Here is a 15,311-nt window from a genome sequence, read left to right as displayed (position 1 = left end):
GTTCTTCTGTCACAGCCGCCGACTGAAAAGCTGCTCAGTGGTGATGACAGTTTGGGAATTTAGTGTCGTCTCATCTTCAGAGTCTGACCAAATCGGCTGTCGGTCAAATGTGATCTTAAAAGTGTCCATTTTCTGTTTGTGGCAAAGTAAGAAGTAAAAACGTTCAAATGTCTTGAGCGTCTCCTACAGCTGTCAGAGTCGTTGCTCAGCAACAGCGTCTCAGCGGAGTGATAGTGTTTGTGAAAAACCCGTGATGTTATGGCGAAATAGTGACAGTGTATCGTCACATTGCCCATCTGTGTCACTGACCGTGTGACTGAGTTTGACCTTGTGCCCCGAAGTAAACGGCTGAGACCAGCTGATGTTTATTTGTTGTTTTGCTCCTCAGTGGCAGGTGTAAGTGAGGCGTATGAAGACGCTGCCAACTGCCTGTGGCTACTCTCAAACTCCAAACCCTGCGCCAACTGCAAGTCCCCCATTCAGAAGAACGAGGGCTGCAACCACATGCAGTGTGCCAAGGTGTCTCTCTCTCACTCTCTCTCTCACTCTCTCTCTCTCTCGCTCTCTCTCTTGGTCTCTCTCTCACTCTCACTCACTCTCTCACTCTCTCTCTCTCTCTCTCTCTCTCTCTCTCTCTCTCTCTCTCTCTCTCTCTAGGCAGAGAAGCTATGTTGGTTCACATTTTAAAGGGTGCATATATTTGAAAAACAAAATTCCTTCGCTTTCTGTTTAATGAGAGTTTGACAGAATGTAAATGGTCCAAAATAGAAGCTAAATAGAAACTAAACTGCCTATTTTGAATTCATTGTTTTTGTGGTGTAATGAAAACCAACACATGTACATGTATCCATCTATTCTGCCTACAGCAGTTTAGCCCCTCCCATTCAGCCTACAGCAGTTTAGCCCCTCCCATTCAGCCTACAGCAGTTTAGCCCCACCCATTCGGCCTATAGCAGTTTAGCCCTGCCCATTCAGCCTACGGGTTTTTAGCCCCTGCCCATTCAGCCTACGGCTTTTTAGCCCCGCCCATTCGGCCTACAGCAGTTTTAGCCCCGGCCATTCGGCCTGCAGCAGTTTTAGCCCCGCCCATTCAGCCTACAGCAGTTTGCCCCCGCCTATTCGGCCTACAGCAGTTTAGCCCCGCCCATTCAGCCTATAGCAGTTTAGCCCCACCTATTCAACCTATGGCAGTTTAGCCTCACGAGAGTTGGGCTCTACATGTAGAGGTGGTGGTTAGCTTTTGCTTGGTGGTTAGCTTTCTCTTTTGCAACCTTAAAATTATAATAAAATGATTTATTGCGAATAACACATACAAAGACCACATACAGGTTCATACTCAAACCAGTACATTGCAGTGAAATACAAAACACTTTGTGGGTCGTGTTTGAGTCTAATCATATTTATATTGATGCAAATATATTTATATATTTAGGTTTAAATGTGTTTATTTTTTGTCTTTCTCTTCGTGTTCGATGGTGCACATATTTGTTTGTGTCTGCAGTGCAAGTATGATTTTTGCTGGATTTGTCTGGAGGAGTGGAAGAAGCACAGCTCATCTACAGGAGGTTATTACCGCTGCACTCGGTACGAGGTCATCCAGCAGGTGGAGGAGCAGTCTAAGGAGATGACTGTGGAGGTATGGTTTCATTCAGGACTGAGTCCTTCTACAGAATCTCTGTTTCATCTCTGTGTACATAAATTCTTAATACGTTAAGTTACCTTTTTTGCGTTTATAATAATTTTTTTGCCTTTATTTAAACTGCCAGGCTGAGAAGAAGCACAAGAGCTACCAGGAACTTGATCGATTTATGCACTACTACACACGCTTCAAGAACCATGAGCACAGCTACGAGGTACGTTACACCTTTAACACTTTCACCCCCACTGTGACTGTAAGTATTAAAGCATTTTTCATCCTGGGGCCGTATTACAGAAACATCTTAACTCTGATCTCTGATCTGTTTAGTCTCCATGACGACTGAATTCAGGACAGTATCTATTCCAGAATAACAGTTCCTACCTTCATAATCTCATCATGAACTCCAGATAAGAAAACAGCATCACACAAACATCCTAACTAGACTGAACCTCCTAAATCCTGTCCTAACTTTAGGATGAACCCCAACAGGGTCCTCACTTCTGTTTAAGGTCCGTTTCTATGGTTTTTAGGCAGCTGAGTCAGCAGCATAGTTCACTACCAGCATAATGAGCTCCATTTATTTCTACTGTAAAACGCTGCTTTCACTGTGAGATGATTTTCTTTTCTAACTCTGCGTTTTAAAGATCTCAGACGCTGCAGACTCGATCTCCACCGCCCCTCTGATCACCTTCGTGTGTTAATGTTTGATGATGAAATATTACAGTGATGGTGGTGAATAATGAGGAGACGGAGCTGAACGTGTGTCTGTTTATTAGGAGGAGTAACGTTAGCGCGCTCGGCTAAAGCCTTTGGGAAATGGAGACTGAAACTGGGGAGCGGCGACGCTCTGATGAACAGCAGGGGGCGCTTTCACAGCATTCATTACTTACAGTTTAGCACACTTTAGCTTAGTGTGACCTTCTTTACATCAGTAACAGCAGCTGTAACTTACTAGGTGAGTCCCAATTCAGGGCTGCATCCTTTAAAGGACGTGGTCTATGAAGGCATGTCCTTCGAAGGCTGCGCAGAACCGAGGAGGCTCAACTGAAATGAGACGGTCTGCTTTATGGCGGATTTCCTGTTTGCATCACAGCACCGCTGTTCCCGTCTTTCCTGCTGCATCACAAAATGCCACTCCTGTCAAGTTCTTTTAAAGTTCTTTAAAGACGGAGCCAAAAACTTTGATTTTAGTTCTTTAATTTTTTCATTTATTAGAGCTGGAGATCCCCTGCAGTCTTATAAAGACTCTCTGTCGGCTCTTTGCTCCATTAAACAAAACGAAAAGTTAGCGTAAGTTTTGCTTCAGACCAAATTGGCTTTTTTAACATCTGTATCGTTCGCTATTCAACTCAGTTTAAACCCAATACTTACATTTAAAGTGTCTCCTCAGCCGCCATTGGCTCCTCTGCTGACGTCGCCATTTTGTCGAATCCTCACTGACACACAATTAACCTCAGGATATGTTGGCTGGTGAAGGATCCACCTGTTGGATCCTTCATTGCTGTGGAAAAGAAGGACACATTTCTTAGCCGCATATGAAGGAGCCTTCGAAATGGGACAGTCTAGTCGCGCTGATGTGACACAGTCAGCCTTCAAACGCAGCCCCTGAACTGGGACACGACAGTTGATTTGATCGAGTAGGTTAAGATTTCCTAACTGGAGAAAAGATGCTATAAGATAAGATAAAACTCCTAAATTAAGATTTGATTCTGTAATATAAATTAGTGAAAACTCTTACTGCCCGGTCAGATCTTAAGATTTTGTAATACGGCCCCTGATGAAAAAACATTTGGAGCGTTCCTTAAACCTAACTTTCTGTTCTTACTGTCTCATCTAGCTGGAAGACCGTCTCCTTAAAACAGCCAAAGACAAGATGGAGCAGCTGAGCAAAGTGCTGAGCGGAAGTGAGAGAGCATTTCTGAACTTTCTGATCACGTCAGCAGTAATTTCTGACACGTATTGATGAGATGCACCTTTTTGTTCTGTCTCTTTTAGGAGAAGGAGGTCCTCCGGACACTACGTTCATTGAAGATGCCGTGCATGAACTTCTAAAGACTCGCCGTATCCTCAAGTGCTCTTATCCCTACGGTTTCTTTCTGGAGCCCAAAAGCACAAAGAAAGAAATCTTTGAACTTATGCAGGTTGGTAAAGTCTGTAGAGCTGCAGCGATACACACCTTTTGATCCAAATTTTTTTGTGCCTCAGATAAAGGTACTCCAGCAGAACTCTTTCATCTCGTGCCCTCTCACAAAATAAACCCCAAAAATGCCACCGCTGGAATTTATAAACTCTTAAGAAAGATGCTCAGTCATTTGAGCATGGGTGTGTCCATAGTATAGGCCCTGCCCCTCCCTGCCTGCTTTACTGTGATAGGCTGCACCCAGGTGCCTAGCTTAGGAACCCATATTGAAGTCATATCGCCCCCTACACTTCCTGTAGTGTATTACAGTCTGTCAGAGTGACTGTGTGGATCATATGAACATTATAGAGGCTTTTTAAATGAAACAGTAGAAGCCATATCGCCCCCTACGCTTCCTGTAGTGTATTACAGTCTGTCAGAGTGACTGTGTGGATCATATGAACATTATAGAGCTTTTTAAATGAAACAGTAGAAGCCATATCGCCCCCTACACTTCCTGTAGTGTACTACAGTCTGTCAGAGTGACTGTGTGGATCATATGAACATTATAGAGCTTTTTAAATGAAACAGTAGAAGCCATATCGCCCCCTACACTTCCTGTAGTGTACTACAGTCTGTCAGAGTGACTGTGTGGATCATAGAGTGATTACAGAATGATTTGAGTGTTTGTGAATAAATAAATGGTTCCTGTTCTTGCAGACTGACCTGGAGATGGTGACGGAGGATCTCGCCCAGAAAGTGAACAGGCCTTACCTCCGCACCCCCCGCCATAGGATCATCCGGGCCGCCTGCCTGGTGCAGCAGAAGAGGCAGGAATTCCTGGCCTCCGTGGCCCGAGGGGTGGCACCCAACGATTCACCAGAGGCCCCTCGACGCAGGTAAAACGATGACTCAGGCTGATCTGCTCTGCATTGTATATGCAAAAGAGGTGTGTAGAATGAAGCGCAACTATCAGCACATCAAGCGGAGCACTGATTTCTCTGTTTTACTTGTTATTAATTATAGCACTGATGGCATTTATAGTGATTTTCATGATTGTAACTCAAGTATTAAAATTTACAAAAGTGTGATCACAAACATGTAAAAAACATGGGAATACATGGACGAGAATGCATGATCAGATGTGGGAAAAGCATGTGATCACGTGTGGAAGTACAGATGGGCCTTTGTTTAATTTAAAAGTTAAAGTAGTTTAATGTTGTTTTAGTGTATTATGGTCCTTTTCTTCATAACAAACATAAAAATTGTTAGTAGTGATGATGTCTCATCATTCTGGCACCTCAGACATCAGAACTGTTGTACCATTTAATGTGGAAAGGGGAAATTTTAAGAAGAAGCTGGCTTCAGCTTCGTATCACTGAAGAATTAGGGTGGGTGATAATAAATAACTGCCCCCCTCTTTGAAGGCATATGATCCCTAAATGTAACTAAAGCCCAGCAGTGAGGAGCTGAACTTTACCCTCCTCTGCTGTCACTGCAGACTGGCAGGGTCGCCTACAGAGCAGCGCTGGTAGCTGTTAATGAAGTGATGCTCTTTTTATTTGAGGGTCCCATTTCAGAGGGAAGACTTCAACCACTACCCTGTGACTCAGTTCTAAGGGGCAACATTCGAAAACAAGGGGTAGGAGTAAAATAAGAAATGGGACTGGGCCTATATGTGGGTTTCAGTATAATGTACCGTACATTTTTTGCTTTTATTAGATCTTGAGTTATTAAGATGGAAATGAATCTTTACTTGTGTGTGTTTACAGCTTTGCTGGGGGGACGTGGGACTGGGAGTACTTGGGCTTCGCGTCTCCAGAGGTACTTTTCTACTGTTGGCTCTTTAAGCTGTTCAAGATGCTGTAATTACACATTGAAGCGTAATATGCTTAAAGGGAAATTACTCTGCTAAGCCTCATACTTGTGCCCCGCCCACAAATGTGGTCTTTCATTGCTTTCATAGCTGCTGCGAACAGAATCAGTTTATATCACAACACCTACATTTGGAGTGAGTAATTCAATTCTAATGATGTTTATTTGTTGTGGGTGAAAGGGTTCACTGTTAGGACAGATCAGGTGGAGGTTTTTTGTTGTATAATTGGGCTAACGTTAACCTAGTTAACCAAAGATTAGGCTACTTCATTGTCGTTTTCAACTATTTCGCTACAGCAACATGGTTCAGTTTGGTAGCGTGGAATTTTAAACTGGAAACTCAACAACTCTAAACAAATTTCATTCTAAATGTAGGTATTGTGATATAAACTGAGTCTCTTCTACAGTTTCTCATTAGGCTGAATGAATAACCGACTCTAAATGTAGGTATTGTGATATAAACTGAGTCTGTTCTAGAGTTTCTCATTAGGCTGAATGAATAACTGACTCTAAATGTAGGTATTGTGATATAAACTGAGTCTGTTCTAGAGTTTCTCATTAGGCTGAATGAATAACCGACTCTAAATGTAGGTATTGTGATATAAACTGAGTCTGTTCTACAGTTTCTCATTAGGCTGAATGAATAACTGACTCTAAATGTAGGTATTGTGATATAAACTGAGTCTGTTCTACAGTTTCTCATTAGGCTGAATGAATAACTGACTCTAAATGTAGGTATTGTGATATAAACTGAGTCTGTTCTACAGTTTCTCATTAGACTGAATGAATAACTGACTCTAAATGTAGGTATTGTGATATAAACTGAGTCTGTTCTACAGTTTCTCATTAGGCTGAATGAATAACTGACTCTAAATGTAGGTATTGTGATATAAACTGAGTCTGTTCTACAGTTTCTCATTAGGCTGAATGAATAACTGACTCTAAATGTAGGTATTGTGATATAAACTGAGTCTGTTCTCAGTTTCTCTCTTTAATGGGATTTTTACCATCATTCTGTAAAGCTTGTCCAACCTCACAACAGTAGCTGTGAATGAACGTGTTTGTGGGCGGAGCCTGTATAAGAAAACGTAATGAAATTGACAGATGGTGCGTTAAGAACTACAGCATGTGTGAAATTTGAGGTGTTCAGCTGAATGGTACTGCACTGCGATTCTGTTCTAATCTAAAGATGCAGGGGAATCAGGCACTTCTCGGAGGAATTGATCCGAGAGTCTACATTCAGAATGCAGGAGGCCAGCGGCAGGTATTACTGAAGCCTCCGTGTTCTTCCATCTGGCAGTACGATGGCAGTACGAGCAGACTGGCACCTGTCATTTGCGCTCCATTGCTTTTTTATTGTTCATTTCTTATTTGACAGCATGCTTTTATTCTTTTGTGTACTCTGCGGTTGACGTACACCGATCAGTCATAACATTATGACCACCTCCTTGTTTCTACACTCATTGTCCATTTTATCAGCTCCACTTACTATATAGGTGCACTTTGTAGTTCTGCAGTTACAGACTGTAGTCCATCTGTTTCTCTGATACTTTGTTAGCCCCCTTTTACCCTGTTCTTCAGTGGTCAGGACCCCCATGGACCCTCACAGAGCAGGTACTATTTGGGTGGTGGATCATTCTCAGCACTGCAGTAACACTGACGTGGTGGTGGTGTGTTAGTGTGTGTTGTGCTGGTCTGAGTGGATCAGACACAGCAGTGCTGCTGGAGTTTTTAAACGCTGTGTCCACTCACTGTCCACTCTATTAGACACTCCTACCTTGTCAGTCCACCTTGTAGATGTAAAGTCAGAGACGATAGCTCATCTGCTGCTGCACAGTTTGTGTTGGTCATCCTCTAGTCCTTCATCAGTGGTCACAGGACGCTGCCCACAGGACGCTGTTGGCTGGATATTTTTGGTTGGTGGACTATTCTCAGTCCAGCAGCGACACTGAGGTGTTTAAAAACTCCAGCAGCACTGCTGTGTCTGATCCACTCAGACCAGCACAGCACACACTAACACACCACCACCACGTCAGTGTTACTGCAGTGCTGAGAATGACCCACCACCCAAATAGTACCTGCTCTGTGAGGGTCCATGGGGGTCCTGACCACTGAAGAACAGGGTAAAAGGGGGCTAACAAAGTATCAGAGAAACAGATGGACTACAGTCTGTAACTGTAGAACTACAAAGTGCACCTATATAGTAAGTGGAGCTGATAAAATGGACAATGAGCGTAGAAACAAGGAGGTGGTCAGAATGTTATGCCTGATCATTATATATCAGAAAGACTGCATGCTGTAGAGCAGGGATAATCAATTAGCTAGTTTTTGTGGCCCCAACTCCATATTTTCAGTTATTTTACACTCATGTTGAGTCTGTATGAGCACGTGTGTATTATATTCTAGCATATATAATAAATGAAGAAGTCATTTTTCCCCTCAAAACAGCATATATTGTGCAAAAGGCATTAAAGAGGCTACATTAGCTCTGCAGCAATAGCGTAATGTAATGATAGAAACTGATTTACTGCATATCAGCCATGAGCTTTTTTGAATGATGGCATTATATTAATATTTTCCTGTTTATTTTTCACTGAAATGCAATTTATCAGCATCAGTTTTCCTCTTAAGGCGTTTAACAGCATTTTACTAGGCTGTTTTGCTAACACTTTGCTAGCTCAAGGTTTCTTTACAGTGGTGGTGATAGGAACCAGGGGTCGCCATGACTACAACACAAATATAGACATTTTATTTACTATCCAGAACCACCAGTGAACCTACACGAGTCTTCTGAGTCTATATGGAATGTTGATGATGGAAAATAGTGGAAAATCTGAAATAATAAGTTTTCTTTGGGGACTATTTTGCCTCACAGCGCCCTGCATGTATCCCTCCACCATGAATGGAGTTTAAAAGTATGTTTCAGTAGAAAATCTTCTGAAAACTATCACAAAACATCTCAGACATCAGGCAGTGAGTTTTGACATTTATGGTCCTAGCTCTAACAGTCACGGTTCTTCACCGCTTTTTGTCATATCGCTCCGCCTTACGCTGAAGTTGAGTCGTCAGGTTCCTCTGCAGATCTTTTTGCGAGGCTACTCTTCTGCAGGGTCGGGGGCAGTTTTCTGTTACTGGACTTCCAATGTGTTTCTGCAGTGGATTTAGTGTGTGCTGTGTTTTCCTGTGTTGCAGGAGTATGCAGAGTTCCAATACCGCCGCAGACACAGGCAGCGTCGCCGTGGAGACATGACCAGTCTGAGGAGCAACACACCGGACTCTGATGACCACAACCCTGGCACTTTAGGTATGGCAGCAGGAATGGACAAAGTACAATACTTCTGTGCTTGAGTAAAAGTGCTTTACTCAAGTACTGGAATCTTGCGAAAATACTACAAGAGCCGAAATATTAGTATTTAGGAAAAATACTTACTGAGTAAAAGTATTAGTATGTGGTAACAAACTACATGAGTAAGTATTGGTACATGGTAACATACTCCATGAATAAAAGTATTACTACTTGGTAACACTACATGAGTAAAAGTATTGGTACTTTTTAAAATAATACTTGAGTAAAAGGACTAGATGTCATTGCGCATCCCTACTGAAAAGGTAAATAAATATCATTAAAATCTGTGCTTTTGGCCCCAGATCTAAAAAGTAAAATAGGAAAGGTTTTCTAGCTGTATGTAAGAATAATAGTAATGAAAAGATGATTATCCATTTTTTGTCTTTTCCCCCTCTTCTCACAGATTCAGAACAAATCGGTTGCAGTCAGAGACCAGGCCTGCCTATGGTAGGTTTTGCCTCGTATCTCATCGCTGTTGGATCTCTAAAGTGGCAACTTTACAGGAGAAGGAAAAAAACAGTCTCAGTTTGAATGGAAGTTAATGGAACAGGATTCCTTTCAAAGTCATTTTGGTTCATTTCTTATGGTCCATTTATAATGAAAGTAAAGGGCATCTGGTGTTTTTCAGATTATGTGAAAAAAAGAGGACTTAAGTGGAGACACTGCACTTTCTAAACAGATTGGTTCCTAAGAACAGCACAGCTTTTCCCTATACTTGTATTATTCCACTGACCACCTCAGTTGCTAAGTAACAACAGTAGTCACTTTACTCTAAACTGGTGGAAGTACTTTATTTGGCTGAGGAAAATGCCAGTGTTAAAACCTTATATCTAAAACAGTGTTGAGGGCTTTTTCTTTACTTTGTAAAACTGTTGTACAAAAGTATAACTGGAGGTCAGTAAAACCACGATCTCCTGCGACCGAATCACAGCCATTAATTAATTGTTTTCTTCATTTTATGAATTATATGACAGCTAGAGTAACTTCCTTTGTTTTGTTTGTCCTGCAGCCTCACAGCTCTCTGGATGAAGATGACCCCAACATCCTGCTGGCCATCCAGCTCTCCCTGCAGGAGTCCGGCCTGGCCGCTGGTGCTGGAGGAGGCATGGTGGAGACTCAGGAGCTTCTGGCCCACGAGGCGTCCATGGGAGCAATCGGGACATCCCTGCCCTCCAGGCTGGACCCGCTCCTGCATGGGGTTGATGTTCCACGTGCTGCCCTGAGCAGCTCCGAGCTGCTGGAGGTCGGAGACAGCCTGAAAAAGCTGGGCAACATGAGCGGCCAGAACGTTCCACAGCGCTTCAACAATCTAGGCAATCCCAATCCCGTCGGAGGCCCATTCCCACCTCTGCCTGGACAAATGGAGACCGCCGACATGGATCCTGCTGACAACGCCAACCTGTTAGGTAACATCATGGCCTGGTTTCATGATATGAACCCGCAGAACATCAGTTTGGTTCCCCCAGTTGCTCCTTCGGATTCAGAGTTCAGCGCTCAGGCGCCGGAGCAGCCCGTGGAAAACCCGTTCCAGCAGTGGCCACCAGAGGGCGACCGAGAGGTTCGCAGCATTGAGCCCGTCAGACCTACTCAGCTGGACCTGGTGAGCGTGGATGTACCATCAGCACCTCCTCTGGTGCCCCAAACGAGCGAAGAGCAGGAAACTTCTCACCCTTGCCACTCCGAAACTCCGAAATGTGACTCGGACCCCGAGCAACCCAGCAGTAGCTCCTCCGAGTGGGAGGGTCAGGTGCATCTTGTATGAGATTGAGGGCCTCCTCCTTGTCCACCATGAAGCCAGACCACTTTTTGATGCGAAGTAGCTGAAGAAAAGCCAAGGCAGAAAGAGATTAATTGCGTAACTTGTACAGTCGGACGAATAGAAATGAGCAGAAACCGTATTTTTAAGAATAAACTCGTAAGTATTGAAGCTTGTCTGTCGTCTCGTTGCAGGGTCTGCGTCGTTTTTGCTTCGGACGCGTGATGTTTTCTTCACGGGGCCTGGAGAGCTGAACAGTTTCCAAAAAGAAAGAATGCGGAACGGCCAGTAGGAACGATGGCTGTACGTAGTCTATGGGGGGGGGTAGTTAGGTATGGTAATGCAGTTAGCCTCGGTGCACGACTCCTGTCTGGTTCTCTGTCCCAGAAGAGCCGTACTGTATGGAACAGGAGTGTGTTTAGCCGAGGCTAAGCTAGGCTAGGCTAGGCTAGGCTAGTCTGAATGTCCCGTGTGGCCAGCGAGAGCCGCTTAATCTCGCCTCGGTTGTTACTGTAGGTGCCATAAACACTGGCTAGCACATGCAGAGCTGATGCAAAGCCAGTGGACAGTGTGCTGATTGTGCCTGCTGCTGAGGGCTAAAGCCCCTTTACAAAGACCACCCTCTCCTTCAAACCCAGTGGGTTGTAGTATTAGAGAAATTCAAGGTGTACGCTGGCGTCTCTCAGCCTGATCTCTTACCTGCTGCGTCTGTAGCGTACGGCCGACTCTTAATTCCAACGTACAGAAAAAGTGTTGATTCAGAATGTTTATAATAAAGTATTAGTAAGCATTCTTGAGATTTACCATTCGAAATTAGTATTAAACCAATTTTGTTGCACGTACATAGTCGTGTGCCAGGTTTAATGATGTTCTAAGTGAAAATAATGACACTTTGCACATTTTACTGTTGATTTTCTGAATGTGAAATATTGGGAGGAAAATATATTTTCTATTTTTTATTATATTTTATTTTTTTCCCAACAAATACATAGAAATTGTGCAGTAAAATTTGCAGAAAAATGCCTGTAGAGGATGTCTTAACTTACTTTCACTTAGAAAGTAAACAAAAAAAAATGGAATTATATCAGTGTTCAAACTTTTACAGTTAAAAGAAAATAAAAAAAAGTAAAAGGAATACAGAAATCAGAAGAGCTGAAGTTGAAACCGAATGAAAATTCAAGTAAAAATCCAAATTGATCAAAACAATAATATGAATAAGTTTTAAATACATGCAGAAAGATCAGCTACTAAAATGCTAAATTAAATAAATGTGAAAGATCTCATCTGATGATAATATTTAGCAAAAGTTTCAATCAGTTTGCTGGAACATATAAAGAATTTCCAGGGGCTGTAGATGATTTTATAATATATGAGAAATATGTCAAGAATTGAGAACTGGCAGAGAATTACAAAGGACTAATTTACAGTTAAACAGCTAATTAATATTAAATAATATGCAAACACTGTTGAAACATGATGTTATTGTGGGGCCTTTAAGAGCCATTAGGCTACAGTAGATGAAATTCCCCACTGTCCAGTTTCACAGAGTGTGATTTACAGTCTGAAAAAAGCAGTATTTTCTGTACAGTTAAAGCGTCCCAGTATTTCAGTTAATAAAATATTAAAGTATAATATTACATGCCTTTCCTAAGGCTTCTATAGTTGAATTCCAGAGCTGCTCCACTATAACAATGGAAAACATCTTGGTTTTGAATATGGAAATCAGATGGGCGTGGCTTTGGAAATCACTTATGTAGAACGTGTAGCAGTCTGAAGTTTCTCCAGCAGAGGGTGCTATTGGCTCACAAGTCACCATTAATTCACACCAGAAGCAGCTTGAACGCAAGTGTTTGCAGTAACAGCTATTAAAATGATTAGTAGCTTTCAGAAGAGGTCACTCAATATATTATTCAATATTTTGTTTATTAAAGATTTTCATTAAAACAGATAAACACAAGCTAAAAATAGAACTGACGGCGTGTGTTGGTTGGTTGGAGGCGATATAATTGCTAATCACGAATTTTTAACTAGAAAATATCGTGCTAATTATTTTTATGTATCGCTTGGGCCAAACTGGGAATGACATAATCTTGCTGATCACTGTGCTATTTATAGCAACTGTTTTGAAAGAAATTGATATAAATTAAAAAAACAAAGTTTATTATTTACTAACATTTGCATTTTTACCTCGTCAAAACTTGAGGTTGTTTAAACAATTCACAAAGTCATTTATGGTATCTAGTTTATGGGCGATGTGACAAATATAACGTCGTGATACACCATCGACATTTTCACGACGCTCGATATGTCATTTATTTCTACCGTCTGAAAACAGTGCTACATTTAAAAAATGCTGTGAAAACTTTGAACGTAGTGGTTTATATTGAACATTTCACGCACAGCGCTGCACTAAACCCACCTAAACAGGACGCAGCACTGTTTTTAATGTTGTTCAGTGTTTTAAGTACTGCCGATATCCACTCAGATAAGCATATTGTGGAAATGTATCACGATAATGATGAGTATCGTTGTATTACCAATCCCTAGCAGCTTATAACATGACTATCATCTGCTGATCAGTCGTGTTCGCTACAGATTCTGCAGGTATGGATTAGAAGTATGCCTGAAACTCCAGCAGCTCGCTGATTCTGAGGTGCTGATGATGATGATGATGATGATGATGGTGGTGGTGGTGGTGGTGGTGAAGGAAAGCGTGACGTGGTTCAGTTGCGGTCCTCCTGGTTTGGTCAAAGCCGATCACTGTAACCCGGCGCTGGTGAATCAGACGGAGCGTAACGACTCTGCAGTGAGTGTTATAAACGGTTATAACTCTACGCAAACTCATCACAGTGCCTTTTCTGTGAATTCTCTCGTATTTATTGCCACATCTCTCGAATGACGCTCGCGTACTCGTACGATACGCCGAGCGTCGCTGTCATTTCCAACGGCAGTGAAACTAACGGCCTCCAGACTTACTGTTTTTGATGAAGTGTTTTTTTTAAAATATGTATCCGTATCTCTTCAGCCTCCCTTTAGCTGGTCTCTGGTTCGTCTCCAGAGCCTTTTTTGTAAGCGCTCTCACTCGTGTGGGGTCACTGCTGGTTCTCTCTGCGTCTCTTCTTCTCCGTACTAACTCTTAACAGTAAGCTGAGCGTTTAAGGAGGTGTCGTATGTACAGCGTGTGGCTTCTTTCAGTGTGTAAACGCCAGACCTAATTAATATATTGTGACAATTGATTTTTCTATTTATTTGAAATTGAATGTCTTTCATAAAAAAGAAAAATAATTATGAAATAATGGATAATTGTACAAAAGCCAATGTTTCTGTCCATGATGTGTCAAACAGTCCTTTTACAGTGCCACTTTTAAATACGCGCTTTATACTAATTAATTGTGACTACTGAGGTAATTATAGCCATTTAAACAACACAGTTTTTTTGTTTTTGTTTCTTTTTTCTTTTTTTTGATATTAGCATGTATTTCTATTACAAAAAAAAAACAAAAAAAATAAAACAACTCATGGCCAAATTCTTTAAACTGACACTTCTTTTGAGCCTGAATGGCTAAAGGGGAATTCCATCAAACTTTCCAAAAATCCCCCATGATTCAGTGTGTGGGGTGTAAACAGTGATTCAGAGTGGTTTGGTGTGAAATGGTTCAGATGTCTTTACAGTGGTGCTGATCGGAACCAGGGGTCGCCATGACTACAACACAGATATAGACATTTTATTTACTATCCAGAACCACCAGTGAACCTACACGAGTCTTCTGAGTTTATATGGAATGTTGATGATGGAAAATAGTGGAAAATCTGAAATAATAAGTTTTCTTTGGGGACTATTTTGCCTCACAGCGCCCTGCATGTATCCCTCCACCATGAATGGAGTTTAAGTTCTCCAAACTATCATAAAACAGTGTCTCAGTCATCAGGCAGTGAATTCATAACCATTTCATGTAGGAACTTTCTGTGAGGGAGCTTTTAGAGGTGGACGTCTGGTTCCTATCACCACCACTGTGAACAATTCTGTATCGATCATTTTCTGTGAATGACACTGTTTACATCTTAACCACTTTATTATGCTAGAATTTGTGAATTTTTGGTGGAATTCCCCTTGTTAAACAGAATCAAGTTGAAGGCTATCCCAGAATTGTACACATTTCTATTATCTACTGAAGAAAAGTTGCTGTGACGTCGATCAGAAGCGGAGTGAAACCTTGTCCTGGTAGTGACAGAATAATGGAAACACTACAACACTGTACCTTTAGGAACGACGTGAGCATCGTGGACCACCGGATGCGTCTCAGCTGGGGGTGGAATTCGTGTACAAACTCCATTTGAAGGTTTTTGTTGCTGGTTCTTTTATAGAATCGACTGCAGTGTTTCTTCGGTGATCAGTAATGTCTGTTGCCAAAGTGGAGGCGGAGCTAACGTTACCGTAGTGACTGATGTAGTCCTGTATGTGACAGTACATTGTGCTTTAATCACTTCACGTATAGAAGGCAGACGGAGGCGGATGACGGAACGAAGAAGCAAGCACACTTTGTAACCCATTAAAGATTTTATATTGTTAAGCAAC

General features: G+C 42.0%; 1 protein-coding gene across 2 annotated transcripts in view; it reads left to right on the top strand.

The window, feature by feature from the left end:
* ankib1b (ankyrin repeat and IBR domain containing 1b) overlaps nt 1–14,247 on the top strand; it is a 41,399-nt gene extending 27,152 nt beyond the window's left edge. Inside the window, exons 11-21 of one of the 2 annotated variants that reach the window (XM_036596341.1) lie at nt 389–519; nt 1,502–1,636; nt 1,767–1,853; nt 3,477–3,543; nt 3,635–3,780; nt 4,479–4,657; nt 5,531–5,582; nt 6,823–6,897; nt 8,826–8,937; nt 9,383–9,426; nt 9,989–14,247. In XM_036596341.1, the coding sequence (XP_036452234.1) occupies nt 389–519; nt 1,502–1,636; nt 1,767–1,853; nt 3,477–3,543; nt 3,635–3,780; nt 4,479–4,657; nt 5,531–5,582; nt 6,823–6,897; nt 8,826–8,937; nt 9,383–9,426; nt 9,989–10,741 (1,781 nt within the window). In that variant the 3' untranslated portion in view covers nt 10,742–14,247. The remainder of the gene's footprint in view (nt 1–388; nt 520–1,501; nt 1,637–1,766; nt 1,854–3,476; nt 3,544–3,634; nt 3,781–4,478; nt 4,658–5,530; nt 5,583–6,822; nt 6,898–8,825; nt 8,938–9,382; nt 9,427–9,988) is intronic. The other variant, XM_036596352.1, reaches the window with a different exon arrangement.
* The last annotated feature ends 1,064 nt before the right edge of the window (nt 14,248–15,311 follow it).

The sequence above is a fragment of the Colossoma macropomum genome, unplaced genomic scaffold (assembly GCF_904425465.1).
Source record: "Colossoma macropomum unplaced genomic scaffold, Colossoma_macropomum, whole genome shotgun sequence".
Taxonomy (NCBI): domain Eukaryota; kingdom Metazoa; phylum Chordata; class Actinopteri; order Characiformes; family Serrasalmidae; genus Colossoma; species Colossoma macropomum.
The sequence above is the reverse complement of the archived record's forward strand: the minus strand, read 5'-3'. Positions and strand labels throughout refer to the sequence as shown.